The sequence below is a fragment of the Geotrypetes seraphini genome, chromosome 11, assembly GCF_902459505.1.
Source record: "Geotrypetes seraphini chromosome 11, aGeoSer1.1, whole genome shotgun sequence".
Lineage (NCBI taxonomy): Eukaryota > Metazoa > Chordata > Amphibia > Gymnophiona > Dermophiidae > Geotrypetes > Geotrypetes seraphini.
The window spans coordinates 26,635,352-26,662,983 of NC_047094.1; the positions used below are offsets into that span (position 1 = coordinate 26,635,352).

General features: G+C 41.3%; 1 protein-coding gene across 3 annotated transcripts; it reads left to right on the forward strand.

The window, feature by feature from the left end:
- The first annotated feature begins 6 nt into the window (after window positions 1-6).
- PDZD9 (PDZ domain containing 9) lies at window positions 7-26,953 on the forward strand. 3 transcript variants are annotated; one of them, XM_033963058.1, is made up of 5 exons: window positions 7-127; window positions 1,249-1,395; window positions 13,375-13,548; window positions 15,800-15,992; window positions 26,084-26,953. In XM_033963058.1, the coding sequence occupies exons 2-5, from the start codon at window positions 1,317-1,319 to the stop codon at window positions 26,523-26,525; spliced, it is 888 nt and encodes a 295-aa protein (XP_033818949.1). In that variant the 5' UTR covers window positions 7-127; window positions 1,249-1,316; the 3' UTR covers window positions 26,526-26,953. The 3 variants fall into 3 exon arrangements, with proteins under 3 accessions (XP_033818949.1, XP_033818948.1, XP_033818950.1); XM_033963057.1 differs by having other exon boundaries at window positions 49-230; XM_033963059.1 differs by lacking the exons at window positions 7-127; window positions 1,249-1,395 and adding an exon at window positions 3,795-3,837.
- Window positions 26,954-27,632: the final 679 nt, after the last annotated feature.

Genomic DNA, 27,632 nt, shown 5'->3' on the forward strand with positions numbered 1-27,632 from the left:
CGACCCCCCCTCCCCCTTCCTCGCGCTCTCTTTCAGGCGCGAGCGGTCTCCCTTTCCTCCAGCTGGCAGTATCGGCGGCCTTTAAAGGGCCAGTGCGCCTGCGTGGTCCAGCTGAGACCCGGGAGGGGTTAGGACTCTCCTCGCTCGTTCAAAACCTCGCAGGAGAACTTCCACATTCTTAGATAAATGTTTAGCCCTTGGCAGGGAATAAATGAGTAGAGAGGAGTCATGTGAGTGGTGGGTGAAGGCGACCCGATTCACAGGCAGCGAGGGGAGGGGAACACCTGCCCCCCACATGTCCCCTCTCCACGAACTAGGCCTTATGCATGTCCTCCTCTCTGGATTTCTCCTCTTTCCCCCCCCCCCCTCTGTGCTCGTCTCCTTGGAGAAAGGAAGACGTCTGGGCTCCGAGCTCCCGCTTAAGGGAGGCTTCGGTTTCATGGAGCCCATCTGACTTTGAGAGCACGTTGTGTTGTTTGTTGTCATATTCGGCTGTCACAGCTCCTCCTACAGCTGGCTCTCATTGTACAATAAGTAAAGCCATTTACTAGGTTTGGTGGGGTTTTTTTTTAACTCTATATATGTTTTATTATTATTTTTTTACAAAAACATTGTACTCAGCAAAATTTACGCCTGACGTGTTCTTCGTTCTAGTTCTTTCTATGCTATAACTTCAGTGGATCTTGTAAAAGAGAAGAAACGCAAGCAATTTTTTCTGATGGAACATGAAGCCTCTAGGACAGGGGTGTCAAAGTCCCTCCTCGAGGGCCACAATCCAGTTGGCTTTTCAGTATTTCCCCCAATGAATATGCATGAGATCTATTAGCATACAATGAAAGCAGTGCAAGCAAATAGATCTCATGCATATTCAATGGGGAAATCCTGAAAACCTGACTGGATTGCGGCCCTCGAGGAGGGACTTTGACACCCATGCTCTGTTCCATTGTAAAGATCATTTTTGGAACATTGTTGAGGGGTTAGGGCCTGAACAATTTTAAATGTAATTAAAACTAGATCTGCCCCCCTTTGTTTTCTTTTCCCCTCCATTTCGTAATAAGTCCCTAGGCTGTGAGATGCAAACATGGCTTTAAGTACAAACAAGAAACCCAGAGGTTTTTGGAACAGGGTGCTTTGGAGCCACAAAGAGAGAAAGTAAAAGAGATTGCCTCCAAGATTCTGGGCCAGAGTTTGGGTTCCGCTGTAAGAACTTAGCCGGTCCAGAAGTTCTAAACTGTTATTTCTGTTTAGAGACAGATGAGACGAATCGATTTCGTCACACCCCTGCGTGGGTTGTGGTTTCCGAAACTACTGGCCCTATGTCAGGAGGTAGCAACAATGCCCAGCTGCCTGGATCAAGCCAGGACACAGATGCCTATCCAGCTGAAGTTTCTCCAGGTAGAGCATTTGAAGGCAGCGTCTTCCCTCCAGTTGCTCTTTTATTACTTAACGTCTTTATATCAAATTTTAGCATTAAATTAACAATATGAACAGAAAATTGATTTTATGCATCCACTAATACAAGCTCAGGCAGGCTCAGCTGATTCAACCAACTTCTTCCGCTTTAAGATTAGGTCCTGGAAAGACCTCAATAGGCTGATTGAGAAACATCTACCTTGGTGATTCCCAACCTTTTTAATAATAATAACAGTTTATATACCGCAGGAACGTGAAGTTCTATGCGGTTTACAATGATTAAAAATGCTACAAATTGAATAGAACTAACAAAGTTAGTGATTAGTGACTAACAGTTCTAGAGAACAATTGTTCTGGGAAATTGTACAGTTCAGCTAAGTACTTCAGGAACAGATATGTTTTTAGGTGTTTCCTAAATTCTCCATAGTTATTAGCATGCAAAAGTAATTGTTCCACATCTTTTCCCCATAATGCAGCTTGATAAGAGAAAAGATGTTGATGTTTTTTAAATTTACATCCTCTAACTGGTGGTGAGACAAACTTCAGGTGTGAGTTTCTCATGTCTATTGGTCGAGAAAGAGAAAAGGTCAGTCATATATTTGGGTGCTAAACCGAATAGTACCTTGAAGCAAAAACAGCCAAATTTTACTATAGCAGAGACTCTACAATATTTTTTTCCTACACTGAGGAACCCTCAATTCATGTAAACAGATATGTTCATACAAACAGGTTCTACAATCTGATTCCTTGAGGAACTCCTGAAGAGATGTCATGGAACCCAATTGAAAATCATTGCTGATCTAACCTCTCTTCTTTACCTTTAACAAAGGGATTATTTATATATATATATATATATATATATATATATATATATATATATTTATTTATTTATTTTCAGGAGAGCTATACAGTGCATGTGTCCTATTTACAAGAAACAGAAAAAAAAAACCCCAGTAGTCTTTTAAAGTCACCTTTGTTAATTTATGGAATTTCTTTTTGTTCAATTTCTTTATTGAAAATTTTAAACATTACAAAAGTCATGAAACATTGAAAAATATCAATCAAGAATATTTTAATAAAATAGAACACAGAAATTCCTTTCAGGTCATGTGAAGTCATATTTAACATCAATAAAGTATATTATTGTTGTAATTGTTTATTTTGTAAGTATGTGTCAATGGGAGACCACAGTGCTTTCTGAGTAGATAAGGAGAAAGGAGTACGTTTTTCCGCATTATATAGCTCAAAGTGCTTATAAATGCAAAAGGAAGCCCACCAAAAGATATAGTCCAGGAACTTAGCAGATTTAAATTTTTTTAAAACATGTTGAATACCTAATGAAAGCTGTATGTCAATTAGTTTCAGTTTACAGATAGAATTTTCAAAACATCGATGAAATAAGCAAAGAATTATTATATCAAAATTAATCTCAATGGAACATCAAGTGATGGCTTTGATAGTAGACCAAATTTCTATCCAAAAAGGTAGTATTTTAGAACAGTCAAATAGCATATGTATTAGAGTGCCAGAGGATGAGTTGCAATGCCAACAGTTATCGTTATTCAGTAGGGTAGCTTTCATCATTCTATGTGGAGACCAGGTAGCTTTCCACCTAATGAAGTATAGGGATTGAGATAGTCCAGCAGAAAGCAGCAGTCTATTAACTTTAGACTAAAAAGTTTTCCATTCTAGGTCATTTCGGGATCCTTTTATTAAGGTGCACTAACCGATTCAACGCACACTAAATGCTAAGATATCCATTATATTTCTATGGCATCTTAGCATTTAGCATGTGCTAATCTTTAGCATGCACTAAATCAATTAGCGCGCCTTAATAAAAGGACCTTTTAATGAAGTAGTAAAAAGTTGAGAACATTTAGAGTGCGTTACTTCAGTAAATACATAATAATCCTTAGGAGTTTATAAAAACTGGAAACAGCTCTACCTTGTATAAGGACTAAATCACACCATTTCTCAATATATGTAGCATCATCCAGAATGGACTGAATTAATGATAAGATGAGATAAGTAAAGTTAACAATAACGATTGTGATTCTAATCTAATCTATTTGTGCGTCGCGCATACCTATTCAGGCTGAAGGCAACATCAAGAGAGGAGAGATCAGGAGAAGAGGGGAGGGGGAAGGCGGGAGGGGGTGAAGAAGAAGGGAGAAGAAAGGAGAGAGAGATTATGTGTCAAAAAGATGGGTTTTCAGTTTCTTCTGGAAGATGGTGTAGCTAGGTTCTGTTTTGGTTGTTTCCAGGTTTTTACACCTAGAAAGGTAAGCATGGAGTGGAAAACCCTTTTGTACTGAAGATTTTTTATGGATTGAAGATTTCATAGTAACCTGTTGAGGGCTCTGCAAGAGCTGGACCGTGCCGTTGAGAAGAGTTGGATGAGGGGAGCCGTTGAGTTTCCATGAAGTATGTGGTGCATGATGCATGATATTTTGAATGTTATTCGTGATGAGATGGGTAGCCAGTGTAGTTGTTTGGTGAGAGCTGTGACCGAGTTGTATTTTCTCAGGTTGAACATTAATCTTACAGCAGTGCTTTGGATGAGTTTCAAAAACGGAAACTCTTCAATAAATTTTGAGAAGGGTTTCAGGTGATAATTGGCATAAAGTTGGTTTACAGACCATATGTTGCTCAATTGCCATTTTTTCCAATAAAGGAATTTTTTTTTTAAATTTAAGCTTTAGATTATTCCAAGTTTTGAATGTTAAATTAAGGATTTTTTTTTTTAATTAAATAAAAGCCACCTAGGGTATGTAGATAAGTTATACCATTTTTAAAAAGACACTTATGCACATACTTTCACTTTTCTAACCTCCCCTTGGAAGGTATCCACTGGCAACTATACTTCCTCTCAGGCATGTTCAAATTTCACATTTTATAAAATACAAACAGAAATGCAAACTCTGCCCAAGCCCAGCTGCAACTAGGTCAGATAAATACAGTATGTGTGCCTAATTTCTAAGTGATCTTTTTTTTTCAGATAATACATTTCTAAGAACCTTTATGGCCTTCAGTTCCAGCCAACCACCAGCCAAATTATTTGAAGGCTTGTTTCTTTTTCTGGCTTTTATTCATCATCAGATCTTAGTTTTTTTTTAAAGTGCTTGTGCTCTATATTCTATGTTTTGTGCAAATCGATAAACTTTTCTTATACAACTTTAAAACTTTTGAACTTAGCTTTATCTATTTCTTCATTCTTTTTTTAAACCTCGGGAAGGACCTTAAGGTTCAACCAGTTTCGCCCGAAGGCTTTTTCAAGAACAAAAGAGGGGACCCATTCTTGAAAAAGCCTTTGGGCAAAACTGGTTGAACCTTAAGGTCCTTCCCGAGGTTTAAAAAAAGAATGAAGAAATAGCTAAAGCTAAGTACAAAAGTTTTAAAGTTGTATAAGAAAAGTTTATCGATTTGCACAAAACATAGACTATAGAGCACAAGCACTTTAAAAAAAAACTAAGGTCTGATGATGAATAAAAGCCAGAAAGAGAAACAAGCCTTCAAATAATTTGGCTGGTGGTTGGCTGGACCATAAAGGTACTTAGAAATGTATTATCTGAAAAATAAGATCACTTAGAAATTAGGCACTTTGAAGTTTATTATATGCCATTGTGGATTGATGGTATATATTCATATATTTACTCATACGAACGCCAGCAATTTTATGAAAACCCCCAAATCCCTTTAAAATTATCCCCTTTGCAGCAAAATGCCTAGGGCTGCCTGCAGTGGACCCTCCCTCACTCCTTATCTTCCACACAACTCTAGTATTCCTTTCTTTATTACAGTCCCCAGCCCAACCTCTCCCCTCCCCATGCAGGTCCAGCATCTCTCTAACCTCATCTCACCCTCAATCACCAAAATGCATCATGGGTCCCAGCAGAGAGGACAATTGAAAGAAGCTGTCTATGCCCTGCTCAACTGGGGCCACAGAACCAGCACAACCTGAGAGAAGGATGCACCCATGAAGAGAGGCCAATACCTAGAGCCAGGAGATGCATGGTACAATTTGAAACCCAGGCTGTTTGCAGAAGATTTCAGTGTGGATTCCTCCTATACACAACTCCTGAAGCAGGCCATGTCAGCCGAAACATGTACATGTCGAGTCATTGAGTTTTTGATGAATTAAGGATTTTTAAGAACATAAGAACATAAGAAGAACATAAGAAGTTGCCTCCACTGGGTCAGACCGAGGTCCATCTCGCCCAGCGGTCCGCTCACGCGGCGGCCCATCAGGTCTGCGACCTGTGAAGTGGTTTCTGTCCACTTCTATAACCTACCTCAAGTTATATCTGTACCCTTCAATCCCCCTATCCTCCAGGAACCTATCTAAACCCTCCTTGAACCCCTGTACAGAGTTCTGGCCTATCACATCCTCCGGAAGCGCATTCCATGTGTCCACCACCCTCTGAGTAAAAAAGAACTTCCTAGCATTTGTTCTAAACCTGTCCCCTTTCAATTTCTCCGAGTGACCCCTAGTTCTTGTGGCTCCCCACAGTTTGAAGAATCTATCCTTATTCACTTTCTCTATGCCCTTAAGGATCTTGAAGGTTTCTATCATGTCCCCTCTAAGTCTCCTCTTCTCCAGGGAGAACAGCCCCAGCATTTTTAACCTGTCGGCGTATGCAAAATTTTCCATACCTTTTATCAGTTTAGTCGCCCTCCTCTGCACTCCCTCGAGTATCGCCATGTCCTTCCTGAGGTACGGCGACCAGTATTGAACACAGTACTCCAGGTGCGGGCGCACCATTGCTCGATACAGCGGCATGATGACTTCCTTCGTCCTGGTTGTGATACCCTTTTTGATGATGCCCAGCATTCTGTTTGCTTTCTTTGAGGCTGTCGCACATTGCGCCGATGGTTTCAGTGATGTGTCGACCATCACCCCCAGGTCCCTTTCAAGGGTACTCACCCCTAGCAGTGTTCCCCCCATTTTGTAGCTGAACATCGGGTTCTTTTTCCCTACATGCATGACCTTGCATTTCTCTACGTTAAAACTCATTTGCCACTTTTTTGCCCAGTCTTCCAGTCTCGTTAGGTCTCTTTGCAGGTCTTCACAGTCTTCCGTGTTTCTAACCCTGCTGCAGAGTTTGGTGTCATCGGCAAATTTGATAACCTCACATTTTGTCCCCGCCTCCAGATCGTTGATAAATATATTGAACAGTAGAGGTCCCAGCACCGACCCCTGTGGAACTCCGCTCGTGACCCATTGCCAGTCTGAGTATTGGCCTTTCACTCCAACCCTCTGTTTCCTGCCTGCCAACCAGTGTTTGATCCATCGGTAGATATCCCCTTGCACCCCATGGTTCCACAGCTTTTTAAGTAGCCGCTCGTGAGGTACCTTGTCGAAGGCTTTTTGGAAGTCAAGGTAAATGATGTCTATGGATTCCCCCTTATCCATCTGGTTGTTTATTCCCTCAAAGAAGTGCAGCAAGTTCGTGAGGCATGACCTTCCCTTGCAGAAGCCATGCTGACTCGCCTTCAGTTGTCCATTGTTTTCTATGTGTTCACAGATTTTGTCCTTTACCATTGCTTCCATCATCTTCCCTGGAACTGAGGTCAAGCTTACAGGCCTATAGTTTCCCGGGTCACCCCTTGATCCCTTCTTAAAGATGGGTGTGACATTTGCTATTTTCCAGTCCTCTGGGATCTCCCCTGTCTTTAGGGAGAGGTTGCATATTTGGCGAAATGTCTCTGCTATTTCGTTTCTCAGTTCTTTTAGTACCCTTGGGTGGATGCCGTCCGGGCCTGGTGATTTGTCGCTCTTCAGTCTGTCTATCTGTCTGAGGACATCCTCTTTGCTTACCTCTAGTTGTACCAGCCTTTCATCGTGTTCTCCGTTCATAATTACCTCGGGTTCCGGAATATTGGATGTGTCCTCTCTGGTGAAGACTGACGAGAAGAATTTGTTTAACCTGTCAGCTATCTCTTTTTCCTCTATTATCGCTCCTTTCCTGTCTCCGTCGTCCAGTGGTCCCACTTCCTCTCTGGCTGGCTGTTTCCCTTTCACATACCTGAAGAAGGGTTTGAAGTTTCTTGCTTCTCCTGCCAATTTTTTCTCATATTCTCTCTTTGCTTTCCTGACCTCTTGATGACATTGTTTCTGGTGTCTTTTGTGCTCTACCTGGTTTTCCTTTGTTGGTTCCTTTTTGCATTTTTTGAAGGATGATTTCTTGTCGCTTATCGCCTTTTTAACTGCAGTTGTTATCCATGCTGGGTTTCTAGATCGATTTTTTTTGCACCCTTTCCTAAACCTTGGGACACACAGGTCTTGTGCCCCGAGCACTGTGCCTTTAAGCAGTGTCCAGGCTTCCTTTACGGTCTTCACCTTCCCTGAGTTGTTATTGAGCTTTTTTCGTACCATTTTCCTCATGACCTTGTAGTTTCCTTTTCTGAAGTTGAGTGCAGTCGTTGTGGTTCTTTTCACCTTTGATGTTCCCATTTTTAATTTGTACTGGATCATGTTGTGATCGCTGTTTCCTAACGGTGCTAGTACCACCACTTCCTTTGCGGGTCCCTCTAGCCCGTTGAGGATTAGGTCCAGGGTGGCCTCCCCTCGCGTTGGTTCCGTGACCAGCTGCTCCATGAAACAGTCCCTTATCGCCTCTAGGAATATAGTTTCTTTCGTGCAATTTGAGTGCCCAATGTCCCAGTCTATTCCTGGATAGTTGAAATCCCCCATAACCACCACTCTTCCACTTTTGCTCATCTGTCTCAGTTCGGCCTCCAGGTCCAGGTCGATTGCGTCTGGCTGTCCTGGTGGTCGATAGTACAGTCCCAATTTGATGTCAGCTCCTTCCCCTCCTGTCAGCTTAACCCATAATGACTCCAGACCGTCTGCCCTTATTGTTGATTCTGTTCTGGATGAAGGAATAGAGTCCTTTATATACAGTGCTATTCCTCCCCCCTTCTTGTGTGCCCTGTCCCTCCTGTAGAGTTTGTACCCTGGTAGGGCCACATCCCATTTGTTGTCCTCCGACCACCATGTCTCTGTGATTCCAATTATGTCTAGGTCCTTATTTCCAGCTATAACTTCTAGCTCCCCCATTTTAGTCCTTAGACTCCTAGCATTTGTATATAGGCATTTTAAGTCCCAGTTTGTTACCTTTTCTTTTGGATCTACTCTTGATTTGTTGCTTCTGTTTGTCTCCTGTGCTGCCTCTTGTGGTCTGTCTATCCTGTCCTCTGCCTGCTTCTTTGTTCTTTGATAGCTCTCTGGTTCCGGCTGCTTCCTCTTTGTCTTACTCTTTAGCTTTAATTTCCCCTCGGGTCCCTGTGCTGCATCTTTGGGTTTATGCCCATAAAGCGTCCATTTTGTCTCTAGCCCACTATTTCCAGTTCCTGTCTCAGTATCCTTGCTCGATACTGTGGTCCGATGTGTCGAGGTCCGATCGACTGTCGGCTTTCCCCTTGTTATCAGTTTAAAGTCATGTCTATGCAGGTCTGGATGTTACGTGCCAGCATCCTCGTCCCAGCCGTGCTCAAATGCAGTCCATCTTTCCTGTAGAGTTTGTTTTTCCCCAGGAAGGTTGACCAGTTCCGTACAAAGAGGAAACCCTCCTCGTCACACCATCGCCTTAGCCATCCGTTTGTTGCCTGCAGCTCGGTCTGCCTCCTCGCATCTGCCCTTGGTACTGGTAGGATCTCCGAGAAGGCTATCTTCCCCGTCCTCAGCTTCAGTTTCCTCCCCAGGATCTTAAAATGCTCGGTCAGTGTAGTCATGTTGAAATTCCTTCTGCTGACGTCATTTGTTCCGACGTGGATTATCACTGCTGTGTCCTCTGTCTCAGCTCCCTCCATGATTCTCTCGATTCTGTCGGAGATGTCCTTTGTCCTCGCCCCTGGGAGACATGTCACTAGGCGGTCCGATCTGCCTCCTGCTATGTGACTGTCCACCTCTCTCAGGATTGAGTCTCCCACCACGATAGCAGATTTTCCTCCCCTCAGCTTCCTCCTGGGTCTCAGGTCTGTGTCGATGATTGGGTCCTCCGATCCTTCATTCTCCTGGTTGGTTCCTCTGCAAGGTTCCTCGCCCTCGGCTCCTGGTGGGTCCTGGTGGGTCCTGGTGGCTCCTGGCGGGTCCTGCCCTCCATCCGATTGTTCCCTTCTGGGGAGCGGGTAATCCTGTGTCTCCACCATCCTGCAGGCCTCGTCGATGAATCTTTCAAGCTCTCTGACCTGTTCGTTGATGTGGATTTCTATGGTGGTGTCCTCAGTTGGTTCAAATTCCCTTGGGTCCTCTATGGAGCGGAGTCCCTCCAGTTCCTGTACCTTGATCTGCAGTCTCCCGACCTCCCTCCTAAGGCTAGCCAGTTCCTGACATCGACCGCATATGTAGGCCTGCCTCCCGGAAGGTAGGTAGTCATACATGTGACAGTCAATGCAGTATACTGGAAAGCTTCGCTGGCCTTCTGCTGCATCCATGTTTCCTTCCCGACTCGTGTCTAGGTAGAGAAGTAGAGAGAGAGAAATAGTGAATATAGAAGAAAATTTTTTTTTTTTTTTTTTTTTTTTTTTAAGTTTTAAGAAGATTGAAGATTTTTAAGAAGATTGAAGATTGGATTTGCTGCTGAGCAGCCTGGACTCCTGGCTCCTTCTCTCGGCTCCTTCGCAAAGGCGCCCTCGCTAAGGCGAGCGCCTTTACCGCTCGCCTTCGCCGCGCGCCGTTGGCACGCCCCCTTTGTGTCTTTGAGTTTTGTGGATTTGGTTCTCCTGTTCTTTGCTCTGAATTTTCTTTTCATTCTTATAAAGTCATAAAAAGCAACATATGAATCACAATTAAGATGACCACAGAAGATTTAGAAGTGAGTAGTTTTTTGAGATTTGCGATTATATTGTAAGTTACTTTCATGAATCAGCCACGAGATGTAATCTCCCATCATGTTCTCATTATATTGTCCTTGGTAGTGGCATTCAAATTCCAGTATATCCTGGTGGAAGTGCTCACCTTGCTCCTCTAAGTATATTCCCATATTCCCCTTGAATGTCTGTACCCTTATTTGTACTCCGCTCCTCCACTTCCAAATCCAGACTTTGTTCCTTTCATCTAGCTGCCCCGTATGCCTGGAATAAACTACCTGAGTCTGTCTCATGCCCCTTCCCTTATTCAAAAGTAGACTGAAAACCCAACTTTTTGAGACAGCCTTCAACTCATAACTCTACTCCCCTCTGCTCAACACCCTAACCAGCAGTTTAATCATCCCCACTAACTGTAAACCCTACCCTGGCATCCTGTTTGTCTGTCTTGATTATTTAGATTGTAAGCTCACTCGAGCAGGGACTATCCCCTTTGTGACTCTGTACAGTGCTGCACCCGTCTGATGCTTTAGAAATAATTAATAGTACAGTAGTAGTAGTATCTCAAGATGAGCATCAAGGACATGGACTTTGAGAAACATCCTACAGCCCATTTTACTGTAATTCTTCTCCAGATTCTAAACCAAGTCTATATAGTTTTCAGTCTTGTGATTGTCCAGGAAGCACCAAACCAATGCAACAAAGCTGTTCCAAGACACTTTCTCCTTCCTAGTTAGCTTCTTGGGAAATTCCTTGCACTCTAGGATCTTCATCTGTGGTATGATGAAGACACCAGCTTTGACCTTTGCCTCAGACAGATTAGGGAAGATGTCTTGAAAGATACCTCCTTATCTAGAGCTATGACCAATTGTTTCATTAGGCCCAATTTGATGTGCAGTGGTGGCATCAGAAACTTATGGGGGTCCACCAGAGGTTCCCATTTGACGTTGTTTCTCCCCTTAGAGAACTTGGTCCACTGTGGTCAGTCCTGCCTTTGGTAGTTCACTTTTGTGTCCCTGCTGTACCAAAGACATAGACGGGAAACTTGGAGATTCATTAGGAATTCCACTATTATGAAGTCGATGACCTCCCAGCCATTCTCATCATAATTCAAGGTGCCTAGTAAGATCTTGATGCTATTGTAATCCTCTTTGATGTGCACTGAGTGAGCCAGGTCTCATTACCTCTTTTAAGGAAGACATCTTGCAGTCTGTGTTTGGGGCTCCAGGCCAGCTCAGGACTTTGGCCAAACCAAGAGACTGTTTTCCTGTGTGCCTGATCCCGTGAGATAACAGGATTCCGGGAGTTTTGTTCTGAGTCAGAAAAGAACCTTTCAGCAATATTGCTTGTCTTGTCTGGCCGTGTGTTCACAGGCCCAAAACCCACACCCTGTTCATACTGTTACCCAGCACTAAGAAAAAAGCAACTTAAAAATAAAGGTTCAGGATGTTTTTGAAGTTGGTCTTACTCCAGTTAGAAAGACAAATGACAGGAATTGTTTAGACCAAACTAGTAGAGGTTCCACAAGTAGACTTGCCAGATTTTGTGGAGCCCCAATTCTGCCCTGTTCCACCCCGGCCCGGCCCCCACACAAACCTCTGCCTCTCATTCCTTAAGCTGGGGGTCATGTCTGGAGGGCCTCTGAGCATGCGCAGATGTGATGTGATGACATAATAACATCACATCCATGCATGCTCGGAAGCATTCCAGATGTGGCCCTGAGCTTGGTGCTCTTTGAAAACCTGGACAAACAACTGTTTTTTTCTAAAAATCTGTCCAGTCTCCCAGACAGTCCTCTAAAAAGAGTTTTCACGGATGTCTGGTAACCCTAAGCATACACCCTAAACCTGCCCAATAAGTGCTGCTGTTGCATAATAGCTAGGACTCCCTGTTTCTCAGGGGCCCTAACACTCGCCTCTTTTACCAGTATTAATTATATGCTTGTTAAAAACAGCTTGTACTTTAAGAAGACCCTGAAGAGTTCAGTGTGGCTTAGACTACAAGCACCATAGCAGAAAATTACAATGAAACAGATAAGGCCTGTTTCTAATCAAACAAACCAAAAAAATTACATGTATACTGCTTGGTGATCTTTGATCATAAACTGACCTACCATGACCACATTAGTAATATTGTTAAAACTACCTTTTACAGGCTGCGTCAAATTCGTTCACTCTCACAATTCATATGTTCAAAATCTCTTAATATTCTCATTCATTCTTTGGTGATCTCTAAACTTGATTATTGTAATGCCCTCTTCAAGGGCATTTCTCTGAATGAAATAAAACGTTTGCAAATTATTCAAAATGCTTCCATTAAACTTATAACTAAAACTAGGAAATTCGACCATGTAACTCCTCTTCTTAGGAAAGCGCATTGGTTGCCTATAGCTCACCGGATAACATATAAATTATGCATACTTTTAAATTCCTATTTTATAAAACTCCAGCATTCATTTATAAATTGTTAATCCCGTATATTCCAAATAGAACGCTGATATCTAATGAACAAAATCTATTGACGATCCCGTCTCTTAGGGTTGTTAATACAAGACGACAATTCATTTTTTTCAGTTACTGCACCTCAAATTTGGAATTCTCTCCCTATTTACTTAAGGGAAGAACGTAATCTGGAGAAATTTAAGAGTAATCTAAAAACTTTCCTTTTTAAGGATGCTTTTGATAATTAGTTAACAATCTGCTGGTTAAAAATTCCTATCTTATTGAGTTTTTTGTTGTTGTTCTCCCTGCCTTTTGTTTTTTACCCTGATTGTCTTACTTTTATTTAAGGAATTTGTATTTCATTCTCCGTTTTCCTTGTGTTTACTGTTTGTTAAGTATGTTTTTTTAATCCATTTGAATGTAAAATTGTTAACGTACTGTATTGTTCCCCAAAGACTGTAATTTTTTTAAAATGTTCATCGCTTAGAAATGTGATTAAGCGATTAATCAAAGATTTTATTAAACTTGAAACTTGGTGTGTTCTGAATATGGTCCTAGGCAAATATGTTTAAACAGAAGGCATCAGCTGTGAGTTAGTCATGTTGTAACGTCCCCTGTTCAGACAGCACCTCCTCTCCATTCTAGTTTAATGTAGGTTTAGAAACCACCTTTGGTTACAAATTAATGTGATGACATTTTTTTTCTGTCAAAGGAGTATCAACTGAGGAAAAGACTTCTGAACACACTTTAAGTGCTACATTAAAGACTAACCTTCGGATGGGATCCAGAGGTTTAGGATTAGTTATCATTAAAAATGGACCGTATATCCAGATAGCAAATTTGGTTGAGAAAGGTTCTGCAGCAAGGAATGGAAGGCTAAAACCAGGTAAAAAAAATACATTAGAATGAGTGTTGTATATCAAGTATACCTGTTTTAATTCCAAGCCTAATGCCTATATTAAACCATTAGCGAAGTCCTTATTCTTCTAACTTGAGAAGCATTGTCTGTCCTTTTCACATTTTCTTGTCTGTAATAGTTATGAATCATTGCTAATTTCAGGTTTAAAGACTAAGAACATAAGAATAGCCTTACTGGGTCAGACCAATGGTCCCTCAAGCCCAGTAGCCCATTCCCACGGTGGCCAATCCAGGTCACTAGTACCTGGCCAAAACCCAAGGAGTAGCAACATTCCATTATCTCAGAGTAAGCAAGATTCCGAAACCCCAAATAGTAGCAACATTCCATACAGAATCCCAGAGAGTAGCAAAATTCAATGCTACCGATTCAAGTCAAGCAGTGACTTCCCCCCTGTCTTTGTCAATAACAGACTATGGACTTTTCCTCCAGGAACTTGTCTAAACCTTTCTTAAAACCAGCTACCCCTTTACCTTGGTGTCTTAAATATGCAATGGAAGTACAGTCAAACCTCGGTTTGCGAGTGTTTTGCAAGATGAGCAAAACATTCTCGCAAATCTTGCCTCGCAAGCTGAGCATTGACTCGATTTGCAAGGCCCACCCCGCAAACTGGCATCGCCCCCCCCCCCCACATCCAGCACTCCCCACCTGTGTGCCCAAACATAATCCCTTACCCCAATCTGGCACCAGCACCAACGCACAGGATGTGCCGGTGCCCGAAGATCCTGCCTCTTGCCTGGGCTGGGCCTTGAGCATCTGCGCATGCTCAAGGCATTCTGGCTCCCGCTCTCATCAAGATTCTCGGAGAGAGCGAGAGCCAGAAAGCCTTGAGATGCTCAAGGCCCAGCCCAGGCAAGAGGCAGGATCTTGGGGCACCGGCATGTCCTGTGCGTTGATGCTGGTGCCAGATCGGGGTAAGGGATTGTGTTTGGGTGGGTGGGCGATGCCGGTTCTCGGGGGGGAGGGGGGGAGCAGCGCCGATGGCCTCGGGGGTGGGGGTAAGGTGGAGCAGCACCAGTGGCCTCGTGGGGGGGGGGGGGGAAAACAAATCAAGCGAGTTTCCCTTACTTCCTATGGGGAAACTCGCTTTGATAAATGAGCAATTTGGTTTACGAGCATGCTTCTGGAACAAATTATATTCAGTTTTCTATACCGTTCTCCCAAGTGAGCTCAGAACGGTTTACGTTAATTTATTCAGGTACTCAAGCATTTTTCTCTGTCTGTCCCAGCGGGCTCACAATCTACCTAATGTACCTGGAACAATGGGGAACAATGGGGGGATTAAGTGTCTTGCCCAGTCTCACAAGGACCAGCGTGGGTTTGAACCCACAACCCCAGGGTGCTGAGGCTGTAGCTTTAACCACTGCATCACACACTCACCTAAATAAACTTGGAACTTGAAACTTACCCCCTCTTCTACGAAGCCGCGCTAGCGGTTTTTAGCGCAGAGAGAGAGCACAGAGAGCCACGCTGAATGGCCTGCGCTGCTCCCAACGCTCATTGAGTTCCTATGAGTGTCGGGAGCAACGCGGACCATTCAGCGCGGCTACCCATGCTAGAAACTGCTAGCTCAGTTTCGTAGAAGAGGCCCCTAATGTTTCGTAAGGATTTTTCCTGGTGCCTAATTTGAGCACCATTCCTTGAATCTGGCCCTAATGTATCTATAAGTACAGTACTCCACCAATATTCACGGGGTTCCATTCCAGGAACCCCCGCAAATATCAAAAAACCTCAAATGTGGATTTTCGCCTGGGGAGGCAGGAGAGGGTAGCTGGAGTGCAGGCGAATGAAGAAAATCACTCGCAGTATGCTCCGACCACTTCTTCCTGCACTAAAGGCAGGCTTCACCAATCAGGAGCTGCTTTGACACGCAGCTCCTGATTGGAGAAGCCCAACTTTAGCACAAGAAGTCCCGGTCGGAGAATACTGCGAATGACCGGGACCGTGAACCGCAAATGACCAGGGGAACACTGTATGTGAAACTTTTATTTGGAGTGAAAGAATGTTCTGATAGAATTCCTGTAGAAATATATGTTAATATCTGAAGAAAAGGCCTACTTGAAAAGATTTCACAACTTACAATTAATTTTATGGTATATAATAGTCTTTTATATGTTGAGAAAATAATATCAAATTCCATCTTCTAATTCCTGAAACTAGATACCAAATACTGTATATTTCTGACATGGCTGGTTACCTCTGCAATCCACTCTTTTTTCAGGGGATATTCTGGTAAAGATTGGCCATGCTAATGTGCTAGGATACACACTCCGAGAAGTCAGAAAGCTTTTACAAGATATTCCCATCGGAACAGAACTGCAAATAATGGTTTACAGAGATCTTGTTGATGTACCCCCAGAATGGCAAAATGTCGATTTACTTCCTGAAATAAAATTTCCAGTAGCTCCTAGAGAGTAAGTGATACATAAATATGCTATCCTGTTACATTCTGGTTTATATTCTTCAGTAGTTTAACCAAGTGAAATACAATCAAAATATGGTTATATGTTGCAGTTTACATTCTGAGAATAATTATTATTCAAAAACATCTTCTAGTGCAGTGTTCATTGCAATGATGTAGTGATCAGTGCAACTTAATAGGTGTGTGCTGATTTCCCGGAACATTTTTGAAAGGTATGGTCTAGTGACATGTCCAGAACTTCTGGCTGAAAACCTGGGAAATTGACTCGTAATACTAGAAGACCCTCCACAGTCCTGACATATTAACACTCGGTGGCAAAGATCATATGAAGTAATATCTCCAAATGAGCTAGGTTTTTGTGTACCATGGCAGGAATTAACCTCGCTTATAAACCAGGTTATGCTGGAGGTGAACTCTAATCTCTCTCTGAATTTTATCCATTTACTTGTGATTATTTCCCAGGAGTCCATGTTGTCCCTGCTCTGATTAAGCTCTAGTCCATATTGGCTCCAATCTCAAAATGGCTGCCGTGACTCCAGTGGCAATCTTTCAAGCAGCCAGCAGGATCAAATGGGGATCATTCCTGCTGCCATTAGCCACATGTTAGGCCCAGAAAGGGGGTCAGCTGGTGAGAGTGGATCTGGGAGCAGAGCTCTTTCTGGTCAGGAGGGAACGAAGAGAGGGCTTTACAAAACAATTTTGGTTTCAGTCAAAAATGCATTGGCTTTTTCATCCAAAACTGATACCAGGCTGAGCGTGAATTTTAGGCCTGTTTTGGTGCCGAAGCTGATATCAAAATTTTAGTCAGTTTCTAATTTTGAATTAATGTCTAAATGCAGAATTTATTAATTTTATTATTATTTTTATACTATCTACAAGCCTAAAAGCTATTGAAGTACTGTACATTCAGGTAAAATAGCTTATTTGTCCCTGGAGGGCTCGCGATCTCTCCGCCTGAGGCAATGGAGGATAAGTGACTTGCTGAAGATTACAAGGAGCAGCAATGGGGTTTGAATTGGGCTGCCCTGGTTTTCAGCCTGATGATTGAGCTATTCCTCCCACTGGTGCAGTAAGAGGGATGTGAGGGGGGAGAGCAGTCTGCCCCGGGCATGGTCTTTGTAAAGAGTGCAGGCTCCTGCCTCCTCTTGCCCCCCCCTACGCTCCTTCCCGACTCCCCTTGCTGCGCACATGTGCTCCTTCCCTTCCCACGTATCTCTTTAACTTTCCCTGCACAATCAGCATTATGAACTTGCTGCCCATATCGGCGTTGCCTCTTTCTGAATCACTTCCAGGCCCCAGGCCTAGGAAGCAACATCAGAAGGATAGCCGATATGACGCGGGCAGCAAGTTCATGCTGTTGCTCTCGCCTGGAAAATTAAAAAGGGAAGGGGGAAGGGAAGGGGGTGCGCACGGGGAGGGGGGAGGAAGAGGAGGACAGGGAAGGGCACCAACATCTCGGGCGCCACTGGCTCCTCCACAATAGTGGATGGCTGTTATCGAACAAATGGGAGTTAAACCCTCAAAAATCTGAAGCTATCAGGATTACTAGAAGTTGTCCCTTTTCTTTCAGCAGTCATCTTAGGCATTCCCATTTGGTTCAATTAAATCGAGTCTGCAACACACAATTTGATATGAAACAGAAGATAGGCTGTTTTATCTGTTTTAATCAATTTTCATTGACTTATTTGTGGTTGATGGGCACAGTTCCTTCCCCAGTTGTTTTATTTTCGTTAGTTCCCTGTAGGGTTCTGGTTCCTTGTTTTTGGTTTGTATTGGGTCAAAGAAGTAATTCAAGTTTCAAGTTTATTAATTTTTAATATACCGACCATCAACTGGTATCTAGCCGGTTTACAATAAAATGATAAAATAAGAATAGGAGAAATGCTTATAAAAAGTAATATTTATGAGAAAGAGGGGATGTGTACATAAAGGACTTTAGACAATAACAAACATGATAGTGAGGTTAGAAGAAAGGGGAGGGGAGTTAGAGTACATTATTAGTGATGAGAAGGGGGGGAAAAAGGGTTGAAGGGAAAAGGAGAGAAAGAGTGGGAAAACATTAGGGATGGGATTGCTTCTTAAAAGCGGTTGGCTAACTTGATGATGAGGGGTTCAAGGGCTATGAAAAGCATCTTGAAATAAGAATGTTTATATGTTTATATATTTATTATTATTATTATTTATTTATAAAATTTTTCAATTTTACAAGCATGCAATAACACTTGGGGGTCCTTTTATCAAGCTGCGGTATGGGTTTAACGCGCGTAATACCGTGCATTAAACCGCCTGCCGCGCTAGCCGCTAACGCCTGCATTGAGCAGGCTATAGTTTTTTAGCCTGCCGCAGGGGTTAGCGCGTGATGAAATGTCCGACGCACTAACCCCGCTAGCGTGGCTTGATAAAAGGACCCCTTGATACAGATCAAGTAAATACAATTAAGCAAACAAAGCAAAAAGAAAATAAACTCTTATTTAGTCCACTATATAGGAGATCAAGAAAAGAAATGAACCACAGTGGAAATGATCAAATAACTAATGCAAGAGAAACGGCAATAGATACACCTTCCTACAACTGATGGCAAGTCATATATCATAAGGCACAGTTACCAACCCTTCTTTCGACTCAACAAATTCTAAGAGTTGTTTAGGCTAAAAAAAAAGAAAATTCTTATTCTGATAAGAAACATAACATTTTGCAGGATACTTAACAAGAAATGTAGCCCCCAGAGCCCGAATCCTTGGCCTCTAGGTCAAGAATTCTTTCCTATGTCTCTGGTTTTTTGAGACAAATCGGGAAAAATTTGAACATTTGAGCCTAAAAACTAGTCATTCATATGATGGAAATACAGACGAAGAACAAACTCCCTGTCACTTTCCAAAGCTAGAGTTACAAGCATGGTAGTTCTATCAATAACCATTTCTTCATTTTTAACTTCTATATAACACTTGAAATTCTTTCTATCATCAGAAAAACATATATCCCTTCCTTCCCTCCCACCCTTCCTTAAATATTTCAAACAAAACTTATCATAAACATATTATGAATACTTAATGATTGTATACTTTTAAAACCACCCTCCCCCCAGTGTGTATATATAGTATCCAAGGAAAATGATGTCTACTCATAACCACTTCTAAAGAAGTTTCCAAAAATGAAGATAAGTTCATATCCACCTGTTTATCTACAGGCAGTTCTGCTGGAGTAGATTCTTGTTGAGAACTCCTAGTATTGAGGTAATAAGCTCTCACAATTGGGGGTAAATTTTCCAACAGTATGGCTAAAGTCTCACGAAAATATTTCCTAACCATCTCCACCGGTGAGATGTTAGGGCATTTGGGGAAATTCAAGAATCTTACATTGTTATTTCTCAGCTGATTTTCAAAGTTTTCCATTTTAAGCTAAATAAATGATCTTTCTTTAACCATTTCTACTTCTACAGCTTTCAGTTCCTTTAATTTAACTTTTTGCTTCTCCACTTTTTCATTTAAAGTAGATAGTAGTACCCCCCTGTTGCTCCACCTTAGAAAAGACAGTGCCATAATCAGTTTTAATAGCAGAAAGAGTCAATTTTAGGTTGGAATCCATGACAGATATGGCTTTTTCACTCCCCAAAGTTGATAACATTCTCACCTGATGCGAGTCTCAATTCTTCCTTCGTTGTGCTGGGAGAACGTTGACAAAAATAACCTACTCCTTCCTCCAAAGAGCCCGATTGAAGGCGTCCCTCTCAGGCTGGAGTCCACTTTTCCCTCGTGGGGTAACAGGACACCAGCAGCTCCCTGCACTGAATCGCTTCCGGGTTGGGGAAGGAACCAGTCTCTGCTCCAGGCTTAATGAAGTCCGGCTTGCTCCCGCGCTGAGGTCTCCCAATTAATCTGGGATAACCCCCAAGGTAGGTCTGGGATCTTCACCCGAACGGGCAAAAGCGCTCATAATCTTCGGCTGTGTCATCCGCTGGGGGGTTCCAGTCACCGGTGGGTTAGGGCAAGCAGTCCCTTTCCTCTTTCCCATATTGCACGGGAAAGAGTCATACCACACGCTGAAACTCAGCAAACGATCAGCGGTGTCCGTTCTGGACGCCATCTTGATCTCTTCCTCAAATTCAGCTTTATTTTAAAGGTCTTTTAGAAAATTCTATCATTCTAACTTTTTTTTTTAGAGAAGATCTTCCACATCGTATTTGTGTGCTACTCTGGTTTGATTACTGCATTGCCCTCTACAGTGGTTTTAAGCATTTTCAATAGTAACATAGTAGATGATGGCAGATAAAGACCCGAATGGTCCATCCAGTCTGCCCAACCTGATTCAATTAAATTTTTTTTTTTTTTTTTTCTTCTTAGCTATTTCTGGGCAAGAATCCAAAGCTTTACCCGGTACTGTGCTTGGGTTCCAACTGCTGAAATCTCTGTTAAGACTTACTCCAGCCCATCTACACCCTCCCAGCCATTGAAGCCCTCCCCTGCCCATCCTCCACCAAACGGCCATACACAGACACAGACTGTGCAAGTCTGCCCAGTAACTGGCCTAGTTCAATATTTAATATTATTTTCTGATTCTAAATCTTCTGTGTTCATCTCACGCTTCTTTGAACTCAGTCACCGTTTTACTCTCCACCATCTGTCTCGGGAGCGCATTCCAGGCATCCACTACCCTCTCCGTAAAGTAGAATTTCCTAACATTGCCCCTGAATCTACCATCCCTCAACCTCAAATTATGTCCTCTGGTTTTACCATTTTCCTTTCTCTGGAAAAGATTTTATTCTACGTTAATACCCTTCAAGTATTTGAACGTCTGAATCATATCTCCCCTGTCTCTCCTTTCCTCTAGGGTATACATTTTCAGGGCTTCCAGTCTCTCCTGATACGTCTTCTGGCGCAAGCCTCCTATCATTTTCGTCACCCTCCTCTGGACCGCCTCAAGTCTTCTTACGTCCTTCGCCAGATACGGTCTCCAAAATTGAACTGTACAGGGGCATCAACACCTTCTTCCTTCTACTGACTACGCCTCTCTTTATACAGCCCAGCATCCTTCTGGCAGTAGCCACTGCCTTGTCACACTGCTTTGTACAGTGCTTGAAAAGTGTCGCTTTTCTTCTAATGGCCAGCATTGACTTCTAAATTCAAGATTCAAATATTAACCCACTGTGTACTTTTTTATTTATTTACCCCCTCCCCCCTTTTACCAAACCACACAAGAGCCAGCGCGCTGAATGCTATGCGCTGCGCCAACGGTCATAGAGTTTCTATGAGCATTGGAGCAGAGCATTCAGCACACTTATTGGTGCTAAAAACCTCTTGCGTGGTTTTATAAAAGGGGAAGGTGGTTAATTTTAATTAAATAATTTACATTTTTATTTTACAGGGGGAAGCAATTACATTTTAATTTTTGATCATGTTACTCCATTATTAAAGAATGCACACTGGTTACCCATTCTTCACCAAATTACATATAAAATCGCCTTAGTAACTTTCAAAACTCAAATGACTAACGCCCCCACTTTCATAGATAGACTTTTAATACCATACAATCCCCCAGAACTTTAAGGTCCGCCTCGCAACATACTTTCAACGTCCCCTCACTTAAAATAATTGGCACCCGTCGGGCTACCATCTTTTCGGTCACTGCTCTCTCAATTTGGAATTCTCTCCCACTTTATATTAGAGCAGAACAAAACTTGGATAAATTCAAGAGTAGTTTAAAATGTTTTCTTTTTGAGAAAAAAAAAAGAAAACATTTTAAACTACTCTTGAATTTATATTATTTGGTACAGCAATGAGAACTCAGAGTCCGATTTCTGCAAATAATAACAAGTTGTTATTAATATTGACAGGGGTCGCCATGCAACAAATTACTCAAAATTGGAAAGATTATACTAAATTAAATTATACATTTTGGTGGAATTCAGTTTGCCACATATATAATTTGGAAAATTTGATAGCGTTACAACAAGGGAATCTTCATAATTTAAAAAAAATATGGGGACCATTGACTAGTTACTCTAATGATCAGATATCTTAGCACATGGGTAGTCTATATTTGGGGTTGGGAGGGGGAATGTATATCATATGGAAATAGGAGTATTGATAAAAAGGGGGGTATTTATTTTATCTTACAAGAATATTTGATTGTAAATACAAGTGATATGTGAAAATTGTTTTTATTATGTATAATTCACTTGATGTAAGAATCAAAAATGAATAAAGATTTCTAAAAAAAAAAAAAAGTTTTCTTTTTAAAGATGCCTACATTGAGTTATCCTTTTATTCTTTTTTTTAAATTCTTTATTTATTTTTATAACTTACAATAAGTGTATAAGGAAATAAAAACATTTTTAACTTAAATACAACACTTAATAATCTGCAAAAAATCAATTTAGAATTTATTTCCGCCTCCCTCTTAATCAATAATAATCTTTGAACACATAAAAACATATTATAGTCCCCATCCTTACATTTATACAAAGACCAAAATCTACCTACCCTCCCTCCCCCACCTTAGACATTCATATTTAAGGAGGAAAATAGTATTCAATCGTTACAATACTTTGTTATAGGCTCCCAAACAACCTGAAATTTTCTTAAATAACTTTATTTTATTCCTGAAACCAATCCCAACCTTTTCATATCCTATTGTTTTTATCCTTTTGCATTTTCTTTACTTATAAATTGTAGTTCTCCCTCTTTTACAATGCCCTTTCCCAATCAAGTTTGTGTGCTGTATAAAGATTTTGTCTATTATCTGTTGTTTGTTCCCCCGTCTATATTTATAGCATTTTATTGTACAACGCTTCGAATGCAATAAGTGTTTAATAAAATTTTTAATAAACTATGAAACTATGGCATAGACCTAGATTCCAGTCTTAAGTCAGCAAGCAGTTTGTTCTGCAATTCTGGTCCAAAGACCCTAAAGGCCTTAGATCACCTTCCTACTTTTCTTGGTGTGGTTTTTTTTTTCCCCCCCCTAATCTTGGATCTTTCAAAAAATTCCTCTCGAAATTGATTAAGCACATAGGACTTGCGTGCCCAGTTACTCAAGCATCTTACTGTTACTGCAATAGATTTGTCCATTGTTGCTGGCATCAAGGAGCATTTCTAACCCTTGACACTTATTTTCTTGTTCATCCACTGCACAGTCTTGGTGCTTTTCTACACCCGTCTGAAAGACAATCTTCCAAAATGTTGTAAACAGAGGCAACCAATCTCTGAGAAGGTTGTTACCAAAACCAGATCAAAAGGGAAAGCTCAAGCCCATCAGCATCAACTCAGGACCCTCTGTAATCCACATTTTTAAAATTTATTTCTCAAACTTATGTCCCTCATTATCCCGGAAGTATCACAACTATGAACGAGCCCCCCTTCCAAAATAATATAATTGGATGTTAGCAATTGTCTGAGCTGCTGCTATAGAGCAATGCCTTTTTTGAAGACTATTGTTCATGAATTGTGAGTTATTTATTTTTGAGTGATGCAGATGTTTTGCTTTTTTTTTTTTTTTAACAAGCAGAAGTTCTGGCCAAAACTGGCAAAACTTGCATGGTGGTATCCTGTTCATTCCTACTACCAGTATGTCTTCTGAGATGACATTTTTTATTGTAGGTCTGGTGGAAGGCAGGAGAACTAGAATTAATCCTGAGATTATTGATGACTTATTATTCATTCACAGATTAAAGTCATAACAGTGCTGCATAAGGAATATTTCTCCCCTGCTAGGGTATATAGAACGGGTTGTATTTTGTCCCCCTGGACATTTTAACAGAGTGGATTATGGTTCCATATTGTAGTAGAAATCAGATATTGGTGGGGGTAGGGGTTATTTCAGTTTCTCATTGTTATTGATTTTTATTTCTGATCTATAAAACAATTGTACAGAATATTGTTACCTTTTATACTTTAATAAAACAATTTAAATATAAAATTATAAGTGCTTGAGACTTATGCAGATGGGGGCAGAGCACATGGGGACACAAGACTCCATGTCATTCTGTAGTTACATGGTTTAAAAATATGCTTCTCCATCAGGCCTTTGAAGGTCAAATCTAAAGCCTCATGTGGGCTGTTTTGTCTGTTTCCTTTTCCTGTATTAATTTTTATTTCAGCTCTGACTATTGCTATCAGAGCAGTAGGGTACCTTAGGGGGCACTGCAGTGAACATCACATAAAGGGTCCCAGGTACACATATCACTGTACCCCATGTTTGCAGGTGTCACCTATGTCAGTACAGTAGAGTTTGGGTGGGCTTTCCACCCAAACTTTCCACTACAAGTGTACCAGTTAAGAGTGGGAAATCGGCCTGGATCTCCGTCTCTGACCATTATGCTATTCCAGACACCTGCTGACTGTTCTAATAGGACTGGTCATAACATCTGCAGCTGTCATACAAGCAAGTATGTACTGTTTCAACCACATCTTTGGGGTTGGGGGATGGGAGGGTGTTAATGTCTAGTGCAGGGGTCTCAAAGTCCCTCCTTGAGGGCCTCAATCCAGTCGGGTTTTCAGGATTTCCCCAGCGAATATGCATGAGATCTATGTGCATGCACTGCTTTCAATGCATATTCATTGGGGAAATCCTGAAAACCCGACTGGATTGCGGCCCTCAAGGAGGGACTTTGAGATCTCTGACTCTAGTGGGATATGCCTTCATCCCTCCAGGGATCATCTGGCCAGTTTGGGAACCTAACTGGCAGTGGTGTGGTAAGAGGGGTTGGTCCGCCCCAGGCGGCGTCTTGCTGGGGGTGCTGGCACCCATCCTCCTCTCTGCCCCCCCCCACCCAACTGTATGCCCCTTCTCCTCCCATACCTCTTTAACATTCCTAGCGCGAGCAGGAACCCCAACCTGCTGCTCGCGCTGTCAGCTCTGATATCACTTCCTGGACCCGCACCTAGGAAGAGCAGACGCTGGCGCAAGCAGCAGGTTGAGGCTATTGCTCATGCCAGGAACTTTAAAATATTGGGAAAAGGCTGTGTGTGCAGCGGGTGGGGGCGGAGAAGAGGGCGGGGGCGCCACCACCCTCGCTATGCCACTGCTTTTTGGGACTTATTTTCATTAATAAAACAGGTCTAGCCCCAAACATCCAAACTGTGGCCTGAACATTTTGGTAAATGTTTATCACTTCAAAATATATAGATCAGAAGGCTGCCCTAGGCCCATCAAAACACCCCCCCCCCTTGGAATTTAGACAAACTATTGACAAATGGCATAGAATATGCCGATTTCAATGTTTTGGCGAATAAAACATCCAAAGGCCACTTTATACTGTATTTTGGAAGTGTTTGTCTTTTGAAAATGAGCTCCTTAACCCTCTTAACAAAGCTGATTACCACGGTAATTGCTCTGAAGCCCACTGGAAATTAATGGACTTCGGTGCTGTTGCTGTGCGGCTTTGTAAAAAGAGGGTGGGGTGGTTCAATATAGATTTATAGTTTATGCTATAGCAAAGTGTTTTTTTTAATTAAATATGTGTATTGCATAGCCTCATGGAGATATATTTCTTTTTTTACTGTATGTTCTCTTTAAATACTTTTGTCTATTTTTATGCATTTAAGATTTATTTTTAATTATCTGTTTTTTTAATATTATGTCCCTATGTAGATATTTGCCGTACCAATCCTTGAAGTCTGAGTGTAATAAGCACAAGAATTTTGCACAATAAGAGCCCCAGAGCTGAATTCAGCTTACGGCCAAACATTATACTGCATTTATAAGAATACTTGATTTTAGCCAAGTGGCAAGTGCTGTGCACTGCAGAGATGGTCTCCAGCTTGATTCTTGGGTTGGTTTTTCACTCTTTGAATCAGCTAGGGATGCTAGATATACTCTGTGGGGTGGGAGGAAGGGGGGGGGATCAGTTACTGCTTCTGAACATGGGTTGTGATACCCGATAAGGTATTCTCCAAGGATTCAAAAATAAGATGACTTGACAGATCAAAACCTGAAACTTGAAAGTTCATGTGCACGATCTTTGGATCATTCTTTTATTAGTCTAAAAAATGTTTAGAAGATATGGCAATTTAAAGAACGTTTTAGTTAAGTGTTTATAACCATATCAGAAATAGCTGCTACTAAGAGTAGCTCTGTACTTTTCAGCCCCTCAGTTATTGAAGCGGAGGCATACGAATCAGACAAGACAAGCAGTGATGACGACGATGAGGATGATGATGACGACGACTTAAACTTTGATACAAATTTTAGACAATTCATGGCTGCCAAATCTTTTTGGAATGATTCTACCATGGAGCTCCCCCCAATATCCAAAGCATGGCATGCATTTAAAAAAAGTATCAGAGTGTTGACTGTTGGTTCAGATATTGGATGTGATGTTATAATTCACAGGACTTTGAAAACAGAATGTACTATTGACTTTGACAGATTCTACCTTACATGTACTTCCCCTTATTGGACTATGGTGAGGGACGACATAGACTCAACATCCTCATCTTCTTTCTCAGATGGGTTTTGGCTGGAAGACTGTGCTACAGATTTAAATAAATCCTCATCACAAAGCTCACTTCATAATATGGATGATTAACAATAATTTCTGAATTAGTTGACACATTTGCTGTATATACTGATACTTATTTTATTTTAAACAATCAGTGGAATCTGAAACTTCAATATTTCTATACTTTCAAGGACTTAATATGTTTGAGGGCTAGTATTTTTCTTTAATTCCACATTTGCAATAATGGCTTGTACCAAGAGCTGTTCTAGTTTAGAAAAAAGTGGTCTCTGAAGACCTCTCCTTAACAAGACTGCTATTACAGCAATTACTCCAGAATTCTCTGTCCAAAATACAATATAGAAGTGCTGGACGGAGTGAATTATTCCCACAGGGCAAAGTCAATTTACTTATACGAGTTAAACAATGTCACTTCTTAACAGTACAAGGATATTATTTACAAAGATGCTCCTGCTCATATTCTAAAGGTTAATACAAATCTTTGGTATATAAATCTTCAACTTTTTTCAAAATACACTCATGCAGGTTAGTATTTATGTCTTTGTTCAATATGTAAGTTCCATATTTTGTATGAATGCTAGTCTTAATATACAGTCATCACTGCCACTTTATGTTATAGTTCTTCTGGATAATTCTTACATTAAGCTCCCTCTAGAGAAATGAAAACTAATTATTAATACAGCAGTGCCATTACTGTTCTTGTCACTTAAACAACATTGTAAATTCTACAAAGGCACAGCAAGTGTCCAGAAATGCTAAACTTGTTTTTTCATTCTAGAGTAATTGCTCATTTTTAAAATCATACTCCAGTGTCTGGAATTTCTATCTGCTGATATTGTGAGCCAGTGAACTGGTATTAAATTTCTACACCTCTAAATAAAAAGTACTAGTATATCAAATGCTGAAACCTTATCAGACTTTCTACAGAGCTCAATGTAAACCGCTTAACATAAAACGGCTACATGTGTAAATGTTTTGTAAGGAATTTTTGTATGGAGTTTGACCTTCAGAGCGCAGCCGGGCACCTCATTTCACCAGTTGTTTAACATCTTCGTCGGTCCAATTTTTATTCTGTATAGCAAATTCATAAGCTTTTTTAAAAAAATCTTTTTTTGTTTTTTCTTTAAAATTTATCCATATAGCTATATCTTATCTTAATAAGTTTTAAAGAAAAAA